At 34.4% G+C, this 22215-nt stretch overlaps 3 protein-coding genes across 7 annotated transcripts; all 3 read left to right on the forward strand.

The window, feature by feature from the left end:
• The first annotated feature begins 740 nt into the window (after positions 1-740).
• RNR1 (ribonucleotide reductase 1) lies at positions 741-6648 on the forward strand. 2 transcript variants are annotated; one of them, XM_039024899.2, is made up of 17 exons: positions 741-2262; positions 2528-2589; positions 2731-2818; positions 3058-3321; positions 3445-3685; positions 3762-3838; positions 3968-4138; positions 4250-4342; positions 4432-4581; positions 4683-4769; positions 4870-5034; positions 5116-5235; positions 5352-5554; positions 5634-5783; positions 5868-6015; positions 6138-6221; positions 6310-6648. In XM_039024899.2, the coding sequence occupies exons 1-17, from the start codon at positions 2035-2037 to the stop codon at positions 6400-6402; spliced, it is 2424 nt and encodes an 807-aa protein (XP_038880827.1). In that variant the 5' UTR covers positions 741-2034; the 3' UTR covers positions 6403-6648. The 2 variants fall into 2 exon arrangements, with proteins under 2 accessions (XP_038880827.1, XP_090167839.1); XM_090311713.1 differs by having other exon boundaries at positions 1750-2262; positions 4680-4769.
• A 1456-nt stretch (positions 6649-8104) lies between these two features.
• LOC120073231 (serine/threonine-protein kinase/endoribonuclease IRE1a-like) lies at positions 8105-13761 on the forward strand. The gene is made up of 7 exons (XM_039025950.2): positions 8105-8558; positions 8704-8938; positions 9119-10662; positions 11110-11282; positions 11626-11872; positions 12101-12404; positions 13428-13761. The coding sequence occupies exons 1-7, from the start codon at positions 8380-8382 to the stop codon at positions 13572-13574; spliced, it is 2829 nt and encodes a 942-aa protein (XP_038881878.1). The 5' UTR covers positions 8105-8379; the 3' UTR covers positions 13575-13761.
• A 1729-nt stretch (positions 13762-15490) lies between these two features.
• Positions 15491-20494, forward strand: LOC120073066 (Pentatricopeptide repeat (PPR) superfamily protein). 4 transcript variants are annotated; one of them, XM_039025673.2, is made up of 4 exons: positions 15493-15901; positions 16012-16114; positions 16414-19477; positions 19580-20024. In XM_039025673.2, the coding sequence occupies exons 2-3, from the start codon at positions 16055-16057 to the stop codon at positions 19114-19116; spliced, it is 2763 nt and encodes a 920-aa protein (XP_038881601.1). In that variant the 5' UTR covers positions 15493-15901; positions 16012-16054; the 3' UTR covers positions 19117-19477; positions 19580-20024. The 4 variants fall into 4 exon arrangements, with proteins under 4 accessions (XP_038881598.1, XP_038881601.1, XP_038881599.1 ...); XM_039025671.2 differs by adding an exon at positions 20070-20494 and having other exon boundaries at positions 15498-15901; positions 16012-19477; positions 19580-19726; XM_039025672.2 differs by having other exon boundaries at positions 15499-15901; positions 16012-16344.
• Positions 20495-22215: the final 1721 nt, after the last annotated feature.

Genomic DNA, 22215 nt, shown 5'->3' on the forward strand with positions numbered 1-22215 from the left:
AATGTTCAAATTGACAAGAGAGAGTTTGATTATATATGATATGATTGAACTGGTTAATTATATCTTATATGATTGACTTTGTGTATGAGATACATTAATTGAGGGAAATAGATATAAATATGATTTATATCTAGTGGAGGAGAAAACACTATGGTTTATGTTTGATATTAAACTATAGTTTAATGGATATATATATATAGGACAATTATGAGATAATTGACCGCTGTTTTCTCTGTAACCGTGTGATAGTGGGAAGTTTCATTCACTTTTCGTAACTGAAAAATAAAATGAAAATTGTTTTCATTTTACAAAAGATCAAATAATTCGAGGAAGTGTATGCTGTCCATCTTTCAGTAAACACATCTATAAAAATAATTATCATTTTATCTAAACCGTACCCATAACTTTTGGGTTTTGTTTTAAACGACAAAATTAATCACGTGTCGTCCGTGTGACCGCATTGGAATAAAATAATAACAGTTGAGAGGTCAATTTAAGAGGATGCGAAAATAAAGGGGTGGATCTAGAAACATAAAAAGGGAGAAGTGGTGGGCCAGCACCTGTGCCCAAAATACAAAACCCCCGCCAAACCCCAAATGCGCGCTAATTAAAACTTTGGTGCTGGCTTCTCTTGCACGTCGCCCACAAACAAAAGCTTCCCCAACAATTTTCCCCCTTTCCTCCCGGCTTCCACCGCAAGTTTCCCGTTTTTAAATATGTTAAATTAAATTCCAAATCTTAATTTTAAGGTAAGTATTATCATTAATGTTTTTAGTTTTTTGGACTCGATTTACATAATTTTGAAAACGTTTACAAATGGTATTTTTTTTTTCTTTTTTCCCAACTCTTGTCGTGTGAGGTTAACTAAATCAGTTATATCTATTATGTTAATCTTGGATTTGACAAAATAGAACAGATATCACAAAAGTATTAGAGATAATAAGTGCAAGATGAAATTCTTGAACCAATCATATTTAATTTCAACGTTTTCAAGATTAAAAAAAGAAACCACTTCTAATCCTAGAAAAAAATAAAATCGTTATAATTGTATTATGATAACTTCACATGAGGTAAATTGAATTTTAATTTGAAATACATTCTAGACCCTAATAAACTCATATCTAACTTGGGAACGTTTGAAACGAAGAGTTAGTTATTATAATTCTACATTATTATAGTCGGATTACAATAGTTTATGTTTGAGTGTAAATTATTTTAATTTGAATTATAATAGTATGTGTTTGATGTGTAAACTATTTTAGTTCGAGAAAAAAATAGTAAATACGGTAGCAAAAGATAAACAAATGATAGATGTAAAATAGTATAAACAATAGAAAATAATAAATACAATTGCAAATGAGAGTTTTAAAATAGTGTTAATTGTAGCTAATTGAGAAATACAATATTTATTTTAGCCAGAGATGATTATTATAGTCTTAAGATAGTCTTTGTCTCACACGCATCCATCCTAATTTTTAAAATAAAAATACAAATTACTAATATACAAAATTGTTCGGTGCTACCACTTATATAAATAATCAAATTATCGCAACATATTGGTAATATCATTTCAGTTCAATAGTAATTCAAAATTATTAAATTGGTTTTATTATTGTATAAATTACTCAAATTAATTATAAAGAATCAGCGCGCGCTTCATCTTTAGGGCCTTTCAATTTCGATTTTTTTGTTTGAATTTTGAAATGGATTTTGGAATGAATAATAATAAGAAAAACAAAAATCAGAAACATAATTTGAATATCTCTAAGATCTATCTAACCCCAAACTTCTATCTAGAAATGAAAGGGAAAAAAAAATCTAACCCTAAAGATGAAGCGCGCGCCCTCGTTCCCATTGTTTTGCGTGGGAAAAATAAATTTGAACTTTCTGAAATTCCCACTTCAAAATTCGTAAATTTCCCATTTTCCTTCTTGGGTTCCCGGTTCCTCTTCCTATATAATCCGAATCTTCTCTCGACACTCTCTGCACACAACCTATTCGACGAAATTCCTTGGTCTAATTATTCTCTACAAGATGTATGTGGTTAAACGAGATGGGCGTCAAGAAGCAGTTCATTTCGACAAGATCACTGCCCGTTTAAAGAAACTCAGTTATGGCCTCAGCATCGATCATTGTGATCCAGTTCTGGTGTCCCAAAAAGTCTGTGCTGGCGTTTACAAGGGTGTTACTACTAGCCAGCTTGATGAATTGGCCGCCGAAACCGCCGCTGCTATGACCGCTAATCATCCTGACTATGCCTCTGTGAGTTCTCACTCTTATCCCCGTCTATTTCACAATCTGGGGTTTTCTAATTTTGTAGTCGCCTATAGGTTTCTTCAGTTCTTTTTATTCTCATCTGGGATGGGATTTTGTGTCACTTTCATGTTTTCTTTCTCTATATCCATTAGGGGGTACGATATTTGGGTCACAAATGATCTGTAGTCGTAGATCCATACTTACAATAATTTTCTTAATAATTATAAGTAAGTTTTGTTTGAGTAACTTTTTTCTTGTTTGTTTAACCCAGTTGGCTGCAAGAATTGCTGTTTCAAATCTGCACAAGAACACTAAAAAGTTATTCTCAGAGACGTAAGTTTTGGCATATGCTCTTAATTGATAATGCATTTTAGTATGTAATTGATTTTTTTTTTTTTTTTTTTTTTTTTTTTTTTTTTTTTTTTTTTGTTACTCTTTACTTGAAACTAATATTTGGGCCGTAATGGTGTTTAGTATTAGAGACATGTACAACCATGTCAGTGAAAGATCAGGACAGAAGGCTGCTCTCATAGCTGATGATGTTTACGAAGTGATCATGAAGGTGATTTTTTTTTTTTTTTTTTTTTTTGTTGTTGTTGTTGTTGTTGAATATTTTGCACCTTTAATGATCAGTAGTTTTTCTAGTTTGTTTTATCTTGATTTTGTACATCAATTGTTAAATTTTATTGGTCAAATTTTTAGTTGCAATTACTTAGGCTTTGGTATTTCTGTCAGGTGATTGTTTAATCTGCCATACTGCTTAATAAATGGATTTCTATCTCTTTTGTTGCTTTTTCTCAGAATGCTGCGCGTTTGGATAGTGAGATCATATATGACCGTGACTTTGATTATGATTTCTTTGGCTTCAAAACTCTGGAAAGGTCATACCTCCTGAAGGTTCAGGGGAAGGTTGTGGAGAGGCCTCAACACATGTTAATGAGGGTTGCTGTTGGTATTCATAAGGATGATATTGATTCTGCTATTAAAACTTACCACACCATGTCTCAACGTTGGTTTACTCATGCTTCTCCCACCCTTTTTAACTCTGGAACACCAAGGCCTCAAGTAAGTTTTGAGTTCATTGATTGCTATTATCAAAGAATGCGGACCATAGTAGTTTTGTTTTGTTTAATTTGAAAATGTGGCCCTTTGAGTATGATAATCATGACTTTGCTTATTGCATGACAGCTTAGCAGCTGCTTCCTTGTATGCATGAAGGATGATAGTATAGAAGGTATATATGATACTTTAAAGGAGTGTGCTGTCATTAGCAAATCAGCTGGTGGTATTGGTGTTTCCATCCACAATATTCGTGCCATGGGCAGTTACATTCGTGGAACAAATGGGACATCTAATGGGATTGTGCCTATGTTGCGGGTTTTCAATGATACTGCTCGATATGTTGATCAAGGAGGAGGCAAGCGGAAGGGTAATGTGCTGATTGGATCTAATAAAGTTTTCAATGATTGATATTTGCATTCTCACATCATAACTTCCATTTGCAGGTGCTTTTGCTGTATACTTGGAGCCATGGCATGCTGATATATTTGAGTATTTGGAACTTAGATTAAACCATGGAAAAGTAATTACTATTTGTTGGCTTATTTATTCCTTTTCTTTTGGAAATTATTCTACATTTTATTCAATTGGTTCTAAAATGATCATTCTAATATATTTAAGTGCTAACTGTGGAACATTTTCTTTCTCGTAGGAGGAGCATCGTGCTCGTGATCTTTTTTATGCACTTTGGGTTCCTGATCTGTTCATGGAAAGAGTCCAAAGTAATGGAGAATGGTCATTGTTTTGTCCAAATGAGGCCCCAGGTTTGGCTGACTGTTGGGGTGAGGAATTTGAGAAGCTATACATTGGATATGAACGGCAGGTAAATACAATTCAATTGTCATGGAGTTAATTTTGCAACTATATGAGGAGCTTTGTCTGCTCCATTCAATGATATGCTCTTGTTTTGATTGGGATTTTGCGTCCTTTATAGGGAAAGGCTAGGAAGGTTGTTAAGGCACAAACTCTCTGGTTTGAAATCTTAAAATCACAGATTGAGACTGGAAACCCATACATGCTATTTAAGGTAGTAAGCCACCATACATTGTCAATAGTTTCCAAACTTGTTTGGAGTGTAGCTTAATTTGTTTGTCTTTTCTTTTTGGTGATTTCTAGGATACTTGTAACCGGAAAAGCAACCAACAGAATCTTGGGACAATTAAATCCTCTAATTTATGTACAGAGATTATTGAATATTCAAGCCCTGAAGAGACAGCTGTGTGTAATTTGTCCTCAATTGCTCTACCTCGTTTTGTTAGAGAAAAGGTGGGCTATACCAAATATCAGTTTCTTTTTACACCATAACTTTGCTTTCTGTTCTTATGATTCATTACCTTAATTTGCTTCACTCTATTTTTAACTAGCAGGGTGTTTTGCTCGAGTCTCACCCATCTAAGCTTGTTGGTAGCAGAGATTCCAAGAATCGATATTTTGATTTTGACAAGTTAGCGGAGGTATTATTAATCATGACTTAATTTGCTTTACTTCTTATAATAAAGAGATTTATTCTTTGTTTAGTCAACTGACATGGTTACTTATTCTTTGTCTAACTAGATAACTGCTCTTGTGACAACAAATTTGAACAAGATAATTGATGTCAACTACTATCCTGTTGAGACTGCAAAAAGGTCAAATCTAAGACACAGACCTATTGGTATAGGGGTTCAAGGTCTTGCAGATACCTTCATTTTGCTTGGCATGTCGTTTGATTCACCTGAGGTAATTCAAGCTTTTAGCTTTGCCTTCTACTCTTAGCCTCTTACTTTCAACTAAAGTTACCTGTATTGTAACAAATGGCAGGCCCAACAATTGAACAAGGATATATTTGAGGCCATATACTACAATGCTCTTAAAGCTTCTTGTGAGCTTGCTGCAGTGCAGGGCCCCTATGAAACGTATGCTGGCAGTCCTATTAGTAAGGTATGCAATGTGAAAAGGTTATTTTCCTTAAAGTTTATATAAATGTGCATATGACAAGTGTTGGATTTGATTTAATCTAATAAGATGCTAATGCTGATTGACTTATTTGTACTCAGGGAGTTCTTCAACCTGACATGTGGGGGGTAACACCTTCAAAGCGATGGGATTGGGATGGCCTTAGAGATCAGATAGCTAAATATGGTGTTAGAAATTCACTTCTTGTGGCTCCAATGCCAACAGCTTCTACCAGCCAGATTCTTGGAAACAATGAGTGCTTTGAGCCATACACTTCTAACATCTACAATCGTAGAGTTCTAAGGTCTGCATTTAAACCAAAGCTTTTAATAATAATATATGTTTTCTCTAGTTGTATTCTAAAATCTCTTTCCATCCTCCAGTGGTGAATTTGTTGTTGTGAACAAGCATCTCTTGCACGACTTAACAGAGATGGGTTTATGGTCTCCTGCATTGAAGAATAAGATTATATATGAAAATGGCTCTGTTCAAAACATTCCAGAGATCCCTGATGATCTAAGAGCTATTTATAAGTAAGATGACTTTTCCTTGCATTTCCCCTTTGCTTGCCTTTGATGTTGATTTATCGTTCTGACTTCTTGATATATTTAACTCAGAACTGTTTGGGAAATCAAGCAAAAGACATTAGTTGATATGGCTGTTGATCGAGGATGCTACATTGACCAAAGTCAGAGCCTCAATATCCACATGGACCAACCAAATTTTGGAAAACTTACTTCCTTGCACTTCTATGCGTGGTCAAAGGTATACTGGTGTCATAGCCCTCTTATTTTTTATGATTGAAAGTTTATACATCATCTGTTAGTATTGATTTGTATTTTAGACAAATCTTTGATTCCATTTGTTTTTGTTTTGGCTATATGAAGGGTTTAAAAACAGGAATGTACTATCTACGATGCAAAGCTGCAGTTGATGCGATCAAATTTACAGTTGATACGTCAATGCTGAAGGTAGTAGTGTATAATGAAAACTGTTTGTTTCGCACTGCCTTAACTACAAGTTCTTTATATAATCAAATTCCATTGATGGTCTTTGCAGGAAAAATCTAATAATGAAGATGATAGTACAAAAATGGCACAGATGGTATGTTCTCTAACAAATCGTGAAGAGTGCATGGCCTGTGGAAGTTAGACATGGCTTTATATATTTGTTCTGGAGAAAAACCTCTTGCTCCAAAGGGATTACTGAATTTTTATACATAAATTTCTAGCTATCTATAATATAAAGTAAAATTTCTGTACAGTTTTAGTTTTAGTTTTTAGGTTTTTTTTTAAAAAAGTGTTTCCCCCTTTTTTGGGTTTGCTGTTTGTAATCCATTTACCATGGGTTTGACATTGGAAGTGAATATGACTAAACAACTTTGCTTCTTACTATTAATAACTATCTGTTTCTACTTCCTATAGAAATCTAAAGGTTTGAGGCTTAATATGATCTTGCCTTTATAGTACTAAAAAACTCAATGTTTGTTTTACAAAGTTGTATTTGAGTATTTGGTTTAGTTTAATATGTAATGAAAAAATTGAAATTTGGTCACAGATGTAACCAACTAATAGAAATAGATTACAATCAATATCATCAAACATTTTCTAATAAAGTAAGGCAATAAAAAGAAAAAGAAAAGAAAATATGAGCTATTTAGAGTGTCATAGTCGAGTCAATAAAGTATTTGCATCTCTTATTTCAACTCAATAATGGAAAAAATAAACATAAGTTGCACAACTCATTTAAGCTTTGAGTTTAATTTGAGGTAGTTTAAAGTTAGACAGTTATTGACAACCCTAAGAGAAGAAGCTGACATACTAATTAACTGTACAATGGAGTAGTTATCTGACAATTATTTATTTTAAGTTCAATAAGTGGAGGTGTGAAGATATGAACTCTTATTCTTAAAAAAAAATGTAAACTAATCATCAATCTATTGTTATTGCTTAACTATGCTCTTTTAGTTATTATTATTATTATTATTATTTAAATAAACTTCGATAAAATAAAAAACTAATTGCAAGAAAGATCCTCATTAAGAACAAGATGACACATAGGTAGGGTAAATATCATCCCTACAGTTAACATGACCCTCAGACTCGGGATAAAAAATGTTCACAATAACATATGCCAGAGAATGGGGAAAGAAGATTCTAAGAAATTTCTAAACAATTACAATAACCAAAGGAAATCTTGCTAAAGCACATGACAAGCACAATATTGCCATCAACCAAGTTCTTTGTTTTATAAAAATCAACGTTCGAATTGTTTAGGGTTCAAATCATATTTGTCAAGTTTGATTTCACTGGTAGAGGTTGACGTGCATTCCCTCAATTGGAGAAGATAGTGAAGGCCAATCTAAATAGTCTCTCTTTTCAATGTCTTGATAGGCCACCTTGTATCTAATCTTTTAAACTCAACACATAAGAGAACTTTGATAGTCTCAAACCACCCACCCAAAATTGTCACTTTTTGACGTTGCATCAAGAGGCATCAACCGAGACTATCTTACCCAACTCACCTTTCTCTTGAACCTCATTGGGATAGGTCTCTTAGGATTCTTGAGGATCAACAAAAAAAAAAAATTGTCGATCATTTTGCACACACGCTCAAAATTAGCAATTTTGGCCTTAGACCCCGAAGATGTATGCATAATGATTAAAGGATAAAATGAACTTAGCTCAACTGACATACAACCAAGATATATGTGCATAATTACTAAGGTTGTTTGTTCAAATTTTCATATTACATTTGTTATGTTGAAAAAATAAATAATAAAAAGCATACACAAATAGGAAAAAATAAAAATAAAATAGGGTAATAACGTAATTACGAGCGGGAACATATTCAATGGGCATTGGAGTTTTTATAATATAAATTATTCTATGGATTAAAAAAAGAAAAGAAAAACCAGATGCGTTTAGATCGAGAGCACCTGGCTCGATCTGCTGAAGAGAAGACGATTTAGGGGGAAGAAGATTCTAAGAAATTTCAGAAGGATCAAAGAAGCTCGGATTCCATCAACTTGCTCCTTCTACACCTTCTTCTCATTAATTTCCAAAATCTCGCTTCAAAATCAGCTCGAATTTGTCTTCATTTCCATCAATCCACTCTCCTGGCTCCGATATGAGGTGCCGTTTTTTTCGCCGCCTATGGGTATTTCTACTGTTAATTTCAAGATTTCGGAGCTTGACTGGCGAAGCAATAACATATGAGAATTTGAAATTCTCGCAATTGGGACCGTACGGGGAGAATTCTGAAGAATTAACTCAAATTGGGGGCAAATCCCTTCTGCCCCTTTCTGTGTAAGCTCCTTTCATTATGTAGTATTCTTCATTTCCTTATTAATATTCATAGAAATTTCTTAGATTCAGGACTGATTACGATGGCTTGATGCTGGCTTGGATTTTTGTTTAGTTACACTATTTGCATTTTCTTTTCCTGTTGCAGAAAAAGTAAAGGTAATACTGCTCTTGTTGCCACTTCGGACGGTGAGTTATATTTGGTAGATAGTAATTCGAAGAAGATAATTTGGTCATTTACTTCTGGGACACCAATCTACTCGTCATATCAGTCTCCTACCAATTACAATAAAGAAAATGCTTCTGGCTCAAGCCGTAGCCCCTTCTTTTTTGATTGTGGAGATGATTGGGAGCTGTACATCCACACAGAGCATGGTAGAACGGTATACTTTTGTGAATTAATTACGTTATCACATTAAGGATTCGAAGAAAAAAGTTTTTTGGTTCTATTGTTTTTGTTAACCTTACTAGCCTAGTCGTGAAAGATTTCTGTGTTGCACATATGCGTGAACTTGTATAATTTCCCTTTATATAAAGCATTTTTTGGTCATTTGACACTGCAGAAACTACCCCGCACCATTGATGAGGTTGTTAGAAGTACACCTTATATATTTGAGGATGGTTCGGTGATGACTGGTTCTAGGAAGACCACTGTATATGAGATTAATCCTGTTACAGGAAAGTTGATTCGTAACCACACGTCTGATCTCTCATCATCTGGGCTATGCAATGAAGAGTACAGTGTTTTAAATGGCAATAGTTCCAAGAATAAGCTGGACAATGTAGATCTGATACAACCTGGTTTGATGAAACCTATTGAGCAACGTCTGTACATAACAAGAACAGATTATTCCCTGAAATCATCTATTGCAGGGTCGGAAGAAGTTTCTTGGAGTTTGAATGTTGCTGAAATTGGAGCTACCTTAGTCTGTCCAGATGTCGAGAATCCAACAAATAGCATTCCATCGGGTCTTCAAAATAATGGTAATTTTGATTTTGATTTTACTCCGCCATTGTCTTGTCAATCAGAAGTACTTGTCTTTCGTGAACGGAACCATGTATTGACAGAATCATCTGGGCACGAAATACTCTCAAATTCTCATAACACTAATAATATGCTTCCGGTGTCTGCTTTAAGCCTAATGCTTCCTTCGCAGCCTAATGTTAAGCATTCAAATATTCATCCTGAAAGATTGATGCTTCCTGGACCTGCAGCGAACATAGCCTCCCTTCTGGAACCTAATGCAATTAGTCACCTAAATAACGATAATCAGGCAATAGTTCCAATGCCTCTGATGAAGATTAATGATTCAAGTATAGTTCAGGGACATACAATAGGAACCCATAATGTTGATTTCACAACCATGGTTCTTAATGGACCACTAGGATTATTTATTGTTATATTTATAACCATATTTTTGGGATTGATTAACCGCGGTGGGGCACTGGTTGCAAAGGCAAAACAATTTCTCTTGAAGGAGAAGCAACCCAGTATTGTTAGTTCAAAAAGTGTATCTTCCAAGAAAAAGAAAGCTCGAAAGTTAGGAAGAAATGGAAATTTTAACAAAAAAGATGCATCTGTTTCATCTGAAAATGAAGATATGGCTCGAAGTGAGGGTGATTTTAACAACTGGTTTCACCCTAATAACCTTATTGATACAACTGGTAGTGGACGTCAAATTGGTAAATTAATGGTAACCAATACAGAGATAGCTAAGGGTAGCAATGGCACCATAGTTCTAGAGGGGGTCTATGAAGGTCGACTAGTTGCCGTGAAACGTCTTGTTAAGACTCACCATGATGTTGCCTTTAAAGAAGTTCAAAATCTAATTGCTTCTGATCGTCACCAAAATATTGTTCGATGGTACGGGGTGGAGTATGACCAAGACTTTGTATATCTTTCGCTGGAACGATGTACCTGCAGTCTGGATGATTTGATTCAGATATGCTCTGATCCTTCCCTGAATTCTTTGCTTAGCCTAGATGAAGATGCAGGACCTACGATTGATTATAAATTGCGTTTGGAGTCTGTCAAGAATGTAATATCAGATCTTAATCTATGGAAAGAAAATAGCCGTCCATCACCACTTCTTCTAAGACTCATGAGGTATATACTTAATCAGTCACAAGTTTTTATTCTATTAATTAAAGGTCTCTAGCAATTTCTGCGATGACATGTTTCCTTATTAGTTGCACACAGTATTTTTATGTAATAGAGTAAATTTAGTTAATACTTTTGGTAGGACTATATCCTTGTTTGGTTGAAATCAAGCCACATTCATTTAAATACGGAAAGTTTCATATTTGGTTGATCGATCTAAGATAATTTGTTATCTTTCTGTTGCTACATAATGGAGTCTTGATATCAAATAATAATAGCTCGGTTGTTCTTTGGCATATTCATGTGAAAATATATATTCAAGCACAAAATTTGGTCCCTTAGCCTTCACCTACCTTACTACAAGTTTAGATATCCAACTATGATATATGAATTTTCATTTGATCGGATGAATTTCATGTTAGTTTTTCTTATTTCATACTTTGTATAATGTAGGGACATGGTTGCCGGGCTTGAGCATTTGCATGAGTTGGGGATAATTCACAGGGACTTAAAGCCACAAAATGTGTTGATAACAAAGCAAAAATCTGTACGTGCTAAGCTCTCTGACATGGGTATTAGCAAGCGCCTTCAAAAAGATATGTCTTCCTTGGGACATCATGCTACTGGTAAGTGTTCTTAAATTATTATAAACTTGTGGTACTGATTTATCAACACATTATTTAACTTATAAATTAGAATTTTTTAACCAATAGAATCTTGTTTCTGGTTTTAAAAAAGCTAGTATTGAGTATGATCTTTACACTTTTTAAGTGCAAACAATCTTACACGTGAAATTATATACAACAATTTATTAAGTAATGTTCTCTAATATTTTTTAACTTAAATTTAATGAAAATTTAAATGGACTGAATGATGTTATCATGTATAGCATGAAGTTTATGTTCCAAATTTAAAAGAAAAAAGCACATGAGGAATGATCACATTTGAAACTTGAGAACTTTACTGCAGGCTGTGGGAGTTCTGGCTGGCAAGCCCCTGAACAGCTTCTTCATGGACGACAAACACGTGCAATCGATTTGTTTAGCTTGGGCTGTGTTCTCTTTTTTTGCCTCACTGGTGGTAGACATCCATTTGGTGATCGTTTCGAGCGTGATGTTAATATCGTGAGGAATCAAATGGATTTATTCTTGGTGGAGGGCATCCCAGAAGCTGTGGATCTTATTTCTCGATTGTTAAATCCAAATCCTGATTTGAGGTAAGAAATGACGGTTCTAGAACTCAAAGAGAATCCTTAAACACTAGTTTTTATCCACATATACCAAAGGCCAGCATAAATGCTTTGTAGTTCACTTGTACATTTTTTTTACGGACAAATATGTGAGTAAATTTTTTGGAACATTATGTGATATTTTTGTATGGTAGAAGATTTATATATTATATAAGTAAATATGTAGTTTAATTAATTTCCATCGACTGTTGTCAGGCCAAGAGCATCAGAGGTATTGCAACATCCTTTGTTTTGGAGTTCTGAGGTTCGACTTTCTTTTCTACATGATACTAGTGACCGTGTGGAATTGGAAGATAGAGAGACTCACTCTGATCTCTTGGAAGCAATAGAGAGTACTGCACCATTAGCTTTAGGTGCTAAATGGGATGAAAAGTTAGATTCAGCTTTCATTACAAATATTGGTCAATATAGACGTTACAAGTATGATAGTGTTCGAGACTTGTTACGAGTCATGCGCAACAAGTTGAACCATTACAGAGAACTACCCAAAGAAATCCAGGTTATCTCCATTTACATGATGCTTCTTTCCTCCTTTTTCTTTCATTTTTCTGATGCTTGGGGCCTATAATTGGTAATACTATTTAGTTATTTTTGGAAAATAGATTGCAAATTTTAGTTTCAACGTTAATGATTGTATATCTTGACTCAGAATTTCTCGGAATCTAATTATCTTATATGGTTGTTTGTCATAAATTAAAACCTTCTCCTTCCTCTCTTGACCTGCCTCGCCAACCTTGCACTTCTTGCCAATGGAACCAGCTCACCTCCCGTAGCTGGTGATCGTCCACCCACCTTCCTCCTCACCCCCTTTGTCATGCAATCTGCTGACCCTCTTGGAGCGGTAAATGTAATATTGAATAGAAATACTTTACTGTGGATTTAGAAGAGGCCACAGCAGAATCAGGCTTACAGAGTATCAGAGAGAAGCAACGGTTCCATGAAATTCTCCCAGTATTTTCTAGTCTGGATCCTTGATAATATCCTAATGGACATTGCTCATCATCTCCTACCATCAATTTCTTCAGAAAAATCAGAACAGTTTATAGTTTGTTTGGGCTCCAAAAACTAATACCAATGTTCGTTGTGGAAATGTCAGATTTTCAAATGGAAAGAAGAGCAACCTTATATCATTGAATAGTGGTAGTTGGCTCACCTTCTCATATCCCCAGATCCAAGTTTGGCTTTCAAAGTGAGGAAATCTACCTTACTAATTGGAAGTGAACTTAAGATCAGAGGATTGTCCCGTGAGATTAGTCGAGGTACACGTAAGTTGGTCCAGACACTCACGGATATCTAAAAAAAAAAAAAAAGAAGTGAACTATTGTAGCAACACGACAGTAGTTTCATGAGTATTGTAATCAGATCATAAATGCCATCACTATCAGAGAATCAACCAGTCCATGTTTTTTAGTGTGCAATTTTGTTAGAAAGAACTAATCCCTGCCAAATACCACAGTTTGTTTTTTGTTTGTGAAGATTGATGATTTTTTTGTCATTTTGATGTGTTTGCTATATATATCAGGAGCTTATAGGATCTGTTCCTGAAGGATTTGATAATTACTTTACAAGTCGGTTTCCAAAGCTCCTGACTGAAGTATACAGAGTTATTAGCCAATATTGCAGGGAAGAGGAAGGTTTTCGGAAGTACTTCAAAAGTCATATGGAGTAGACTTTAGATACTAATTTCTCAGAGAAAATGATGCTATATTTATTTCGTCTGACATATTTAGAACACAATATTGATGTACCATGTATACTGTATACACAATTGTAAATATCGTTGGGATAAAATATTTGTAAAGCCTCATAACATTAAAACATCAAGTTTACAGAAGCATATCTTTTGGTCCTCAAAACTCAGAAGTTCATCTTCTCTTCGTACTTGACAAAGAACCATGAATCTAACTAGTAATGAATTATCTGGATGATATTGCTACTTCAAAGGAGTCATACCTCGAGTTTATGTTTAAACTAAATGAATTGTGTTCAGATTGGCTAGTTCGATAGGTAGCTAGTGGTAGCTATTTTGACATATCAACGAGTAGTAATGTGTAAATATATGCATATGTACCTACGTATGTTATGTTTAAGCATCATGCATCAATTACCTATATCAACATAGCAGATCTATGACATCTGGTGTAATTGTTAATACTTATTTTCCCCTATGCTTAGGTACTAACAAGTTTTGATTTTTAAAAGATTTTAAAAATACTTATTCTTAAAGCTTATACGATTAGTCGGGGACAGTCAAATTAGGCTAAATTATAAAAAAATTATCCCATAAATTTTACATTTTGCGTAAAAAAATGCCTATGAAATTTCAAAAGTTTCAAAAATACATTTAAACTTTTAAAAAAAGTTCAAAAAATACGTTTGTTGTTAAGTCTTGGATGAAAACCGTTAAAAGTTTTGTTTCAAAAATACTGTTGAACTTTCAAAAGTTTCGAAAATATTCTTAACTTAATAAAAGTTAAAAAATATCTCAACCCATTAGTATTTGAATGGAATTCGTTAATTCCTCATGAGAAAAATAACTTTAAAAATTAAAACAAAAAGTTAAAAAAATGCTCCTACCATTAACATGGTGAATAATTTATTTGAAGTTCTGTTAAGTTTGAAAATAACGAATTTTAAAACAAATTATATAGATATTCTCATTTTTTTCATATATATACTCATATATTTCTCTAAAATTTTCAATTCTTAACTTAGACTAATTTTTTCAACAACGAAAATAAAAACCAAGATTTTAAGTTAAAACATAAAATCTCACAAAATCCTTCCAAAATTTCACAAAATTCCAAAATAAAAATCTTCCCTTAAAATATACCGAACGACAAATAGTCAAATAAAAAAAAATATTTGGCTATTAACACACACGTCGTATAATTTTGTTAAATATGCAAGCCTTAAAATCATTCGGTGATTTTTTTATTATCTTTCTTGTTATTATAGTTCATATACCTTAACTAAAGTGTGCAATTTTATTTTTATTTATTTTAGATAAATAAGTGTCAAATAGTTAACAAAGGGGAGTAAGAGTGTATTGAAGAAGAGTGGAGAGAAAAAGATGGAAAATAGAGAGGTAGGACGACATTACCGGTTTCTGTTCGTAGAACATGAATGATATTTTTTTTAATTTTTTTTTAAGGTTTAAGAATATTTTTAAAACAAAACTTGAACGTTTCCATCTAAAATTAACGACAATGATATTTTTGACCTCATTTTAAAAGTTTAGAGGTATTTTTAGAACTTTTGAAACTTTACGGACATTTTGACACAAAATATAAAGTTTAGGGATATTTTTTATAATTTAGCCATCAAATTACATCAACCAAAATAAGACTATGTTTCAGAAAAAAAAAAAAAAAAAACCCAATAAGACTAATTTGAGTCGATCATAACTTATTAGACGAGACACTAATTACCATTGTTTAGATTTTCAACCCTCACATTGATTACCTTTTTCATTTGAAATTCACAACTGTTGATCAAGAAAATTACCTTTTTTAACCCAAAAAATTAGTGGTTTTACAAAAATGACCTGGACTTTTAAAATAAGTTTTTCAAACTTAAAATTTCCCCTTTTCAACTAACATTATCCTCCACCTTATTTTCTCGCAGCAGCCGCACATCACCAGTTTCTTTCTTCTCCCTCACTCCCTACGGCGGTCACACGCTGCCACGGCTGCCATTATTGGCCGCCGGCAGGCCTCTGCAGTCAATTTTTTTCTTCCTCTTATCTCCCCAAAACTCCAGCTCTCAGGTCCGTCAATTTTCCCACAGGCAGGGTCGTCATTCCCCGCCATTTCCATGAAATATGTTATCCACTCTCTCCAATCTCTTCCTCAAAGTTACTTCGTCCCTCTCCCTCTCTCTGTCTAACCAGATGGTACTCATCAATCCCCTTTTATAATAGCTTCAGCTATGGCCGCAGCAAGAGTTTGGATTAAACCCACCTCCAATTTTCGACCATCCTTCACAACAACAAAAGTAAGTTCTCTCTCTCTTTTTGTTGCTGCCAATTATGTTTATTTTCCTAGAAGAAACAAGATATGCAGCTTATTCTGTTTCATTTATAACATTTGGAACTCTGGGCGCAGTGCATTGATTTGATTGGTAAAACCAATAATTCACTTCGAGTCAATGGTGTTGGTGCCACAAATTCTCATGCATTCGATGAGACTTCACCCCATATGGAACAAGGTAAATCACAGAGCATTCAGTTGATGAATTTCATGGAAGAGCGTGGAATTCGTGCCAACCATCAAACCTATCTTTGGTTGTTAGAAGGGTGCTTGACTTCTGGGTCCTTGCTTGAAACTATGAGGCTCCACTGCAGGATTTTGAAATCGGGTTTTGATGTAGAACCTTTACTAATCGATAGTCTTGTTGATAATTATTTTCGACATGGGGATCTAAATGGGGCATTGAAGGTATTTGATGATAATCCCAACAGAAATGTATTCTCTTGGAATAAATTGATTCATGTCTTTGTTGCGCAGAAGTTGAATTTCCAGGTGTTTGGTCTCTTCCGACGAATGTTAGCTGAAGAAATTACTCCCAATGAAATCACATTTGCTGGGGTTTTAAAGGCTTGTGTTGGTTGCAACATTGCATTCAACTATGTAGAACAGGTACATTCTAGGACAATCCATTATGGTTTTGATAGTAGTCCACTTGTTGCTAATCTTTTGATTGACTTGTATTCGAAGAATGGGTACATTGAGTCAGCTAAAAAAGTATTCAATTGCATATATATGAAGGATATTGTTACTTGGGTAGCTATGATCTCAGGTTTATCTCAAAATGGACTTGAAGAAGAGGCCATTCTCCTTTTCTGTGATATGCATGCATCAGAAATCTTTCCTACTCCTTATGTATTGTCAAGTGTGTTAAGTGCTTCAACCAAGAAACAATTATTTGAATTGGGAGAGCAGCTTCACTGTCTAATTATTAAGTGGGGATTTCATTCCGAAACATATGTGTGTAATGCTCTCGTGGCATTGTACTCCCGTTCTGGGAAATTGGTATCTGCCGAGAGGATATTTAGCACAATGAAATATAGGGATGGGGTTTCTTATAATTCACTAATATCTGGTCTAGTTCAGCAAGGATTTAGTGACAGGGGATTAGAGTTGTTTACTAAAATGCAACAAGATTGCTTGAAACCAGACTGTATTACAGTTGCTAGTCTGTTGAGTGCTTGTGCGTCAGTTGGGGCTCTTCACAAGGGAATGCAATTACACTCATATGCGATAAAAGCTGGAATGTCTGCAGATATTATTCTTGAAGGTTCTCTTCTTGATCTTTATTCGAAGTGCGCTGATGTAGAGACTGCCCATAAATTTTTCCTTACTACAGAGACAGAAAATATAGTGTTGTGGAATGTGATGCTTGTTGCTTATGGACAATTGGATAATCTTAGTGATTCATTCGAAATATTTAGACAGATGCAAATTGAGGGCATGATACCCAATCAGTTCACCTACCCAAGTATTTTGAGAACTTGTACTTCTTTGGGAGCCTTGTATTTAGGAGAGCAAATCCATACCCATGTTATAAAGACTGGGTTTCAGTTGAATGTATATGTTTGTAGTGTGCTTATAGATATGTATGCTAAACATGGACAAATAGACCTTGCTCTTAGAATCCTAAGACGGCTGCCAGAGAAGGATGTTGTCTCCTGGACAGCCATGATTGCTGGTTATGTGCAACATGATATGTTTTCCGAAGCACTTCAACTTTTTGAAGAAATGGAATATCAAGGAATTTTATCCGACAATATTGGATTTTCCAGTGCTATTAGTGCATGTGCAGGTACTCGGGCACTTCGTCAAGGCCAACAAATTCATGCTCAGTCATATGTGTCTGGATTTGGAGATGATCTTTCAATCAACAATGCTCTAATTAGTCTATATGCCAGATGCGGTAGAATTCAGGAAGCATACTTAGCATTCGAGAAAATTGATGATAAAAATAATATTTCTTGGAATTCATTGGTTTCAGGATTTGCGCAGAGTGGCTATTTTGAAGAAGCATTGGAGGTATTTGTTCGAATGTTACGGACTGAAGCAGAAGTTAATATGTTCACGTATGGATCTGCAATTAGTGCTGCAGCCAGTCTTGCAAACATAAAGCAAGGGCAACAAATCCATGCCATGGTTTTGAAAACCGGATTTGATTCTGAAATAGAAGCTTCTAATTCTTTAATCACATTGTATGCAAAATGTGGTAGCATAAGTGATGCCCAGAGAGAATTCAATGATATGCCAGAAAAAAATGTGATTTCTTGGAATGCCATGATTACTGGCTATTCCCAGCATGGTTGTGGTATGGAAGCACTTCGTCTTTTTGAAGAGATGAAGGTGTGTGGGATCATGCCAAACCATGTTACTTTTGTAGGAGTTTTGTCGGCATGTAGCCATATCGGTCTTGTGAAAGAAGGTCTTGATTACTTTGGATCCATGCATAAAATGCATGATTTGGTTCCTAAATCCGAACATTATGTGTGTGTAGTGGATCTTCTTGGTCGGGCTGGTCTGTTGGACCGTGCAATGGGATTCATAGAAGAGATGCCTATCCCTGCAGATGCTATGATATGGAGAACGCTTTTAAGTGCTTGTGTTATCCACAAGAATATGGAAATAGGAGAGCGTGCCGCACATCATCTCCTAGAATTGGAACCTGAAGACTCAGCAGCCTATGTTCTACTATCAAATATATATGCTGTTTCTAGAAAATGGGTTCACAGGGATTGGTCAAGGAAATTGATGAAAGACAGGGGGGTAAAGAAAGAGCCTGGTCGTAGTTGGATTGAAGTCAAGAATGCAGTTCATGCATTCTATGCTGGGGATAAGCTCCATCCACTTGCGAATCAGATATACGAGTATATAGGACATTTAAATAAACGAACATCTGAAATTGGATATGTGCAAGATAGTTTTAGTCTTTTGAATGAGTCGGAGCAAGGCCAGAAGGATCCAACAATTTATGTTCACAGTGAGAAATTAGCAATTGCTTTTGGACTACTGAGCTTGAGTAATAATATTCCCATACGAGTAATGAAGAATCTCCGTGTCTGTAATGATTGCCACAATTGGATAAAATATGTATCGAAGATTTCAAACCGCCCGATTATAGTGAGGGATGCACATCGTTTTCATCATTTTGATGGTGGTGTCTGCTCATGTAAAGATTTTTGGTAAATGCTAGTAAGAATACTCGTCTTTTTTATTCTTTACTTCCATGGTTTGGTGTTTGTACGGCCCTCATGCTTCCTGATATCAACAAAGGCATAGCCATTGGCATTCCGTCGACGAATCGTCTTGGGGGAAAAGCTTCTTTGTACTGCATTTTTGAAGACAGATTGGAAATGTTATCAGCTCTTTTAGAAACGGGTTGGTGACGGCTGACAAGCTGAAAAGAAATCTTATCAAGCCAGCTTGGGCAGGAAAATCTCGTGTCAGATAATATGCTCCGTTTAATTGCTTGAAGGCTGCCATGGGGAGGAGGATTACAAGTCTTCAAATATTCTTTTTGGCTGCAGTATAAGAACCACCTGACCTGGTATGGCCTCAGGAATTGTTTTTGGTTTCAAGCAATCAGCAAATGCTCTATATTTCAATCTGATTTCTGCATATGTTTCCTTTTTCTTTTTAAATTTCACAGATTTCAGATAATGGATTGGCAAAATGGCTCCTAAATTAATGGTCTCAGCACTCAATTGCTCGAATTGAAGTCCGGTATTCTGGAATCCTTTCCTATCATGTCATCTTAACCAAATCAGTTGAAACAACACGATCAAACTTCATTGAGGTAAACTTTATTTCACTTCAATGGTAGTTAATGAGATCGACACTTCAGATTTTCCGATGATTAATAGCATGTTTGGAGTGATTCTGAAATGGTTAAAATTAGTATCTTTTTAAAATCATTAAGAAAATATTTTTAATCATTAAAATAAATTCTAATAGCATGAAAATTATGCTTAAAAGTGTAAAATTAAACATTGAATATATTTTGAGTGATTAAAAGTTTTTAAATGATTTTAGCCCTTTCAAAATCACTCCCAATTAAGAAGAATCCCAATAATCATTGTTAGATTTTCCAGTTATCAACGCTTCAAATTTCCGATTGAGGTAAACTTCTTCATTGTTAGAAACTCTGCATGCATGTTTGAGGATAGTTCAAGGAAAACTACTGCGTTTGAGATTAATCCTGTTACAGGGAAGTTGATTCATAGTCACACTTGATCTCTCATCATCTGGACTAATAAGCAATGAGGAACATAGTGTTTGGAGAATTTTTACATTAGGGTTTAGGGTTTAGATCACTAACAATAGACTGATGTAAATTTTGTACAGATTTTTTTTAGTGTCACTTGGGGGTATAATTTGGTTCTATTTGACCAGTTAGTTTTATACCGAACCAGCGGTCCGATTAATTTGGTCAATACTTTTGGAACTGAACCAAATTGGCCTGATTTTGGTTTTGGTCAAAGGAGATCAAGTTGTTGGATCTTTGATTTGTAAGTCTTATTGAAGTTTCAAGTTTCAATAAATTTTGAAGTACATCATGCAAAAACATCAACGCTTAAATTTCAGGTATAACGTATCTTTCTCCTAAAAGTACAACGTATCTTCACTTACATAATTCAAAGTCAAACTATGAAGGCGACAAGGCATCAATTACGTACTATAATACCATACTGACTAATCAAAAACCAAGACCTATATTTTAACCTTACAAATGCCACTGGGTTGACCTTGCTGAATCTTCTTCTTCCTTTGGTTTGGGTTGTTTGATCCCTAATTTGGATGGCCTGCATGCGTGGGAAAAAAAATCATTTCATATAAAATCGAATAGAAAAACTTGTTAATATGAGTATAACTCAACTTACATATGTCGAATAAGAGTTTAGAGGTTCACGCAACCCGTCTGACTCTACAACATTTGGGTGTCAAGAAAACTCGTAGGGAATTAATTCCTAGGTAGGTGGCCACCATAGATTAAATCCTTGACCTTTTAGCCATTTATTGACACCGTCTCCTTTTTTATCATTAGGCCAACGCATGATGATTTAGTGTAGTTTCTATTTAGTTTTTAACTTTAAATTGAGTTTTGTTTCTATATGGTCCATAGGTTTAAGATTTACTCTTTTAACTTCAATTTTTCTTTAAATATTCATTTTTCGTCTTTGCCATCAATCACCCTCATCATTGGGCCGACCCGACCTAACGTGACCCGGAAAAGTGAAGGACCAAGCTCGATCCAAGTCCAAGCCTAAGAGCCTAAGGGCCAAAGGCATTGTTTGGGCTTGGATCGGGCAGTCCAACCTTCAATAATCAAACCCATGGCTGAACCCTTGGACTTTGTTCTTTGGATCAAAGTTTGGGTTGAGCTTGGACCGGCCTATAGAATTAGTCCATTAAATATTAATTATTTAATTATTTTAAAATATATATATGTATATATATATATGTATATATGTATGTATATATATATATGTATATATGTATGTATGTTTTGGATTTTCTTAAGAAAATGTTATCAAAATTGTATTTTATTAAATTTATTTTATACTTTTATTACCTTTTTTTGATAAAATTATTGATATTCTGGGATTTTATTAAGTGTTTAATTGTTTTAGAAAATTTTTTGATAAAATTTTATTAATTTTTAGCATTTTTTAAAAAAATATGTGATTACTAAAAACTATGATAATATATCTAACTATATTTAAAAAAGAAGTTTAAAATTTACTCTTTTTTCTTAATTTATAAAATATAATATATGAAATATATACCTACGGCTATATATTTGGGTTGGTCCGATGATAAACTCATTGGGTCAGCCAAATGTTGACTTTGGATCGAGTTTGGATTGAGCCTGGACTGGACTTGGATCAGCCTTTGGACTTCGGACTTGTTGATGAGGTTGAGCCGTCAATGTCTAGTAATTAATTAAAAGAATTATAATTCATTAAGTTTCACTATTTTTTTTTATCACTATAAGTTAATTAATAGACATTAACGCTAAAGATTGAAAGTGAGCATTTAGTAAAAAAATCAAGGTTAAAAATGTAAATATCGAAACCTAGGAATCAAATTGAAACAAAACTCAAATCTCAAATGTAAAATTATAACATTTTGAAACTTAAGAACTAAATTGAAACCAAACTCAAAAGTTAAGAATTTAAAACGTAACCTCTTAAAACCCAAGTACCAAATGAAAACTAGTCCAAATCTTAGGGATCAAAAAATGTAATTTTTTTTCTTTTTTATTAATGGTTTTTAAAATGCCAG

Source organism: Benincasa hispida, chromosome 3 (assembly GCF_027475165.1).
Source record: "Benincasa hispida cultivar pf3 chromosome 3, pf3_genome.v1.1, whole genome shotgun sequence".
In the NCBI taxonomy this organism is placed as follows: domain Eukaryota; kingdom Viridiplantae; phylum Streptophyta; class Magnoliopsida; order Cucurbitales; family Cucurbitaceae; genus Benincasa; species Benincasa hispida.

What these genes read in the sequence shown, in the direction of transcription:
- RNR1 (XM_090311713.1), top strand. Translation starts at nt 2,035, where the DNA reads ATGTATGTGGTTAAACGAGATGGGCGTCAAGAAGCAGTTCATTTCGAC. An exon ending in TTAGATTAAACCATGGAAAA is followed by an intron (nt 3,839 to 3,967) that starts GTAATTACTATT and finishes TCTTTCTCGTAG; the next exon opens with GAGGAGCATCGTGCTCGTGA. An exon ending in CTGGCAGTCCTATTAGTAAG is followed by an intron (nt 5,236 to 5,351) that starts GTATGCAATGTG and finishes ATTTGTACTCAG; the next exon opens with GGAGTTCTTCAACCTGACAT.
- LOC120073231 (XM_039025950.2), top strand. Translation starts at nt 8,380, where the DNA reads ATGAGGTGCCGTTTTTTTCGCCGCCTATGGGTATTTCTACTGTTAATT. An exon ending in ACACAGAGCATGGTAGAACG is followed by an intron (nt 8,939 to 9,118) that starts GTATACTTTTGT and finishes TTGACACTGCAG; the next exon opens with AAACTACCCCGCACCATTGA. An exon ending in AATCCAAATCCTGATTTGAG is followed by an intron (nt 11,873 to 12,100) that starts GTAAGAAATGAC and finishes GACTGTTGTCAG; the next exon opens with GCCAAGAGCATCAGAGGTAT.
- LOC120073066 (XM_039025670.2), top strand. Translation starts at nt 15,836, where the DNA reads ATGGCCGCAGCAAGAGTTTGGATTAAACCCACCTCCAATTTTCGACCA. An exon ending in CATCCTTCACAACAACAAAA is followed by an intron (nt 15,902 to 16,011) that starts GTAAGTTCTCTC and finishes CTCTGGGCGCAG; the next exon opens with TGCATTGATTTGATTGGTAA.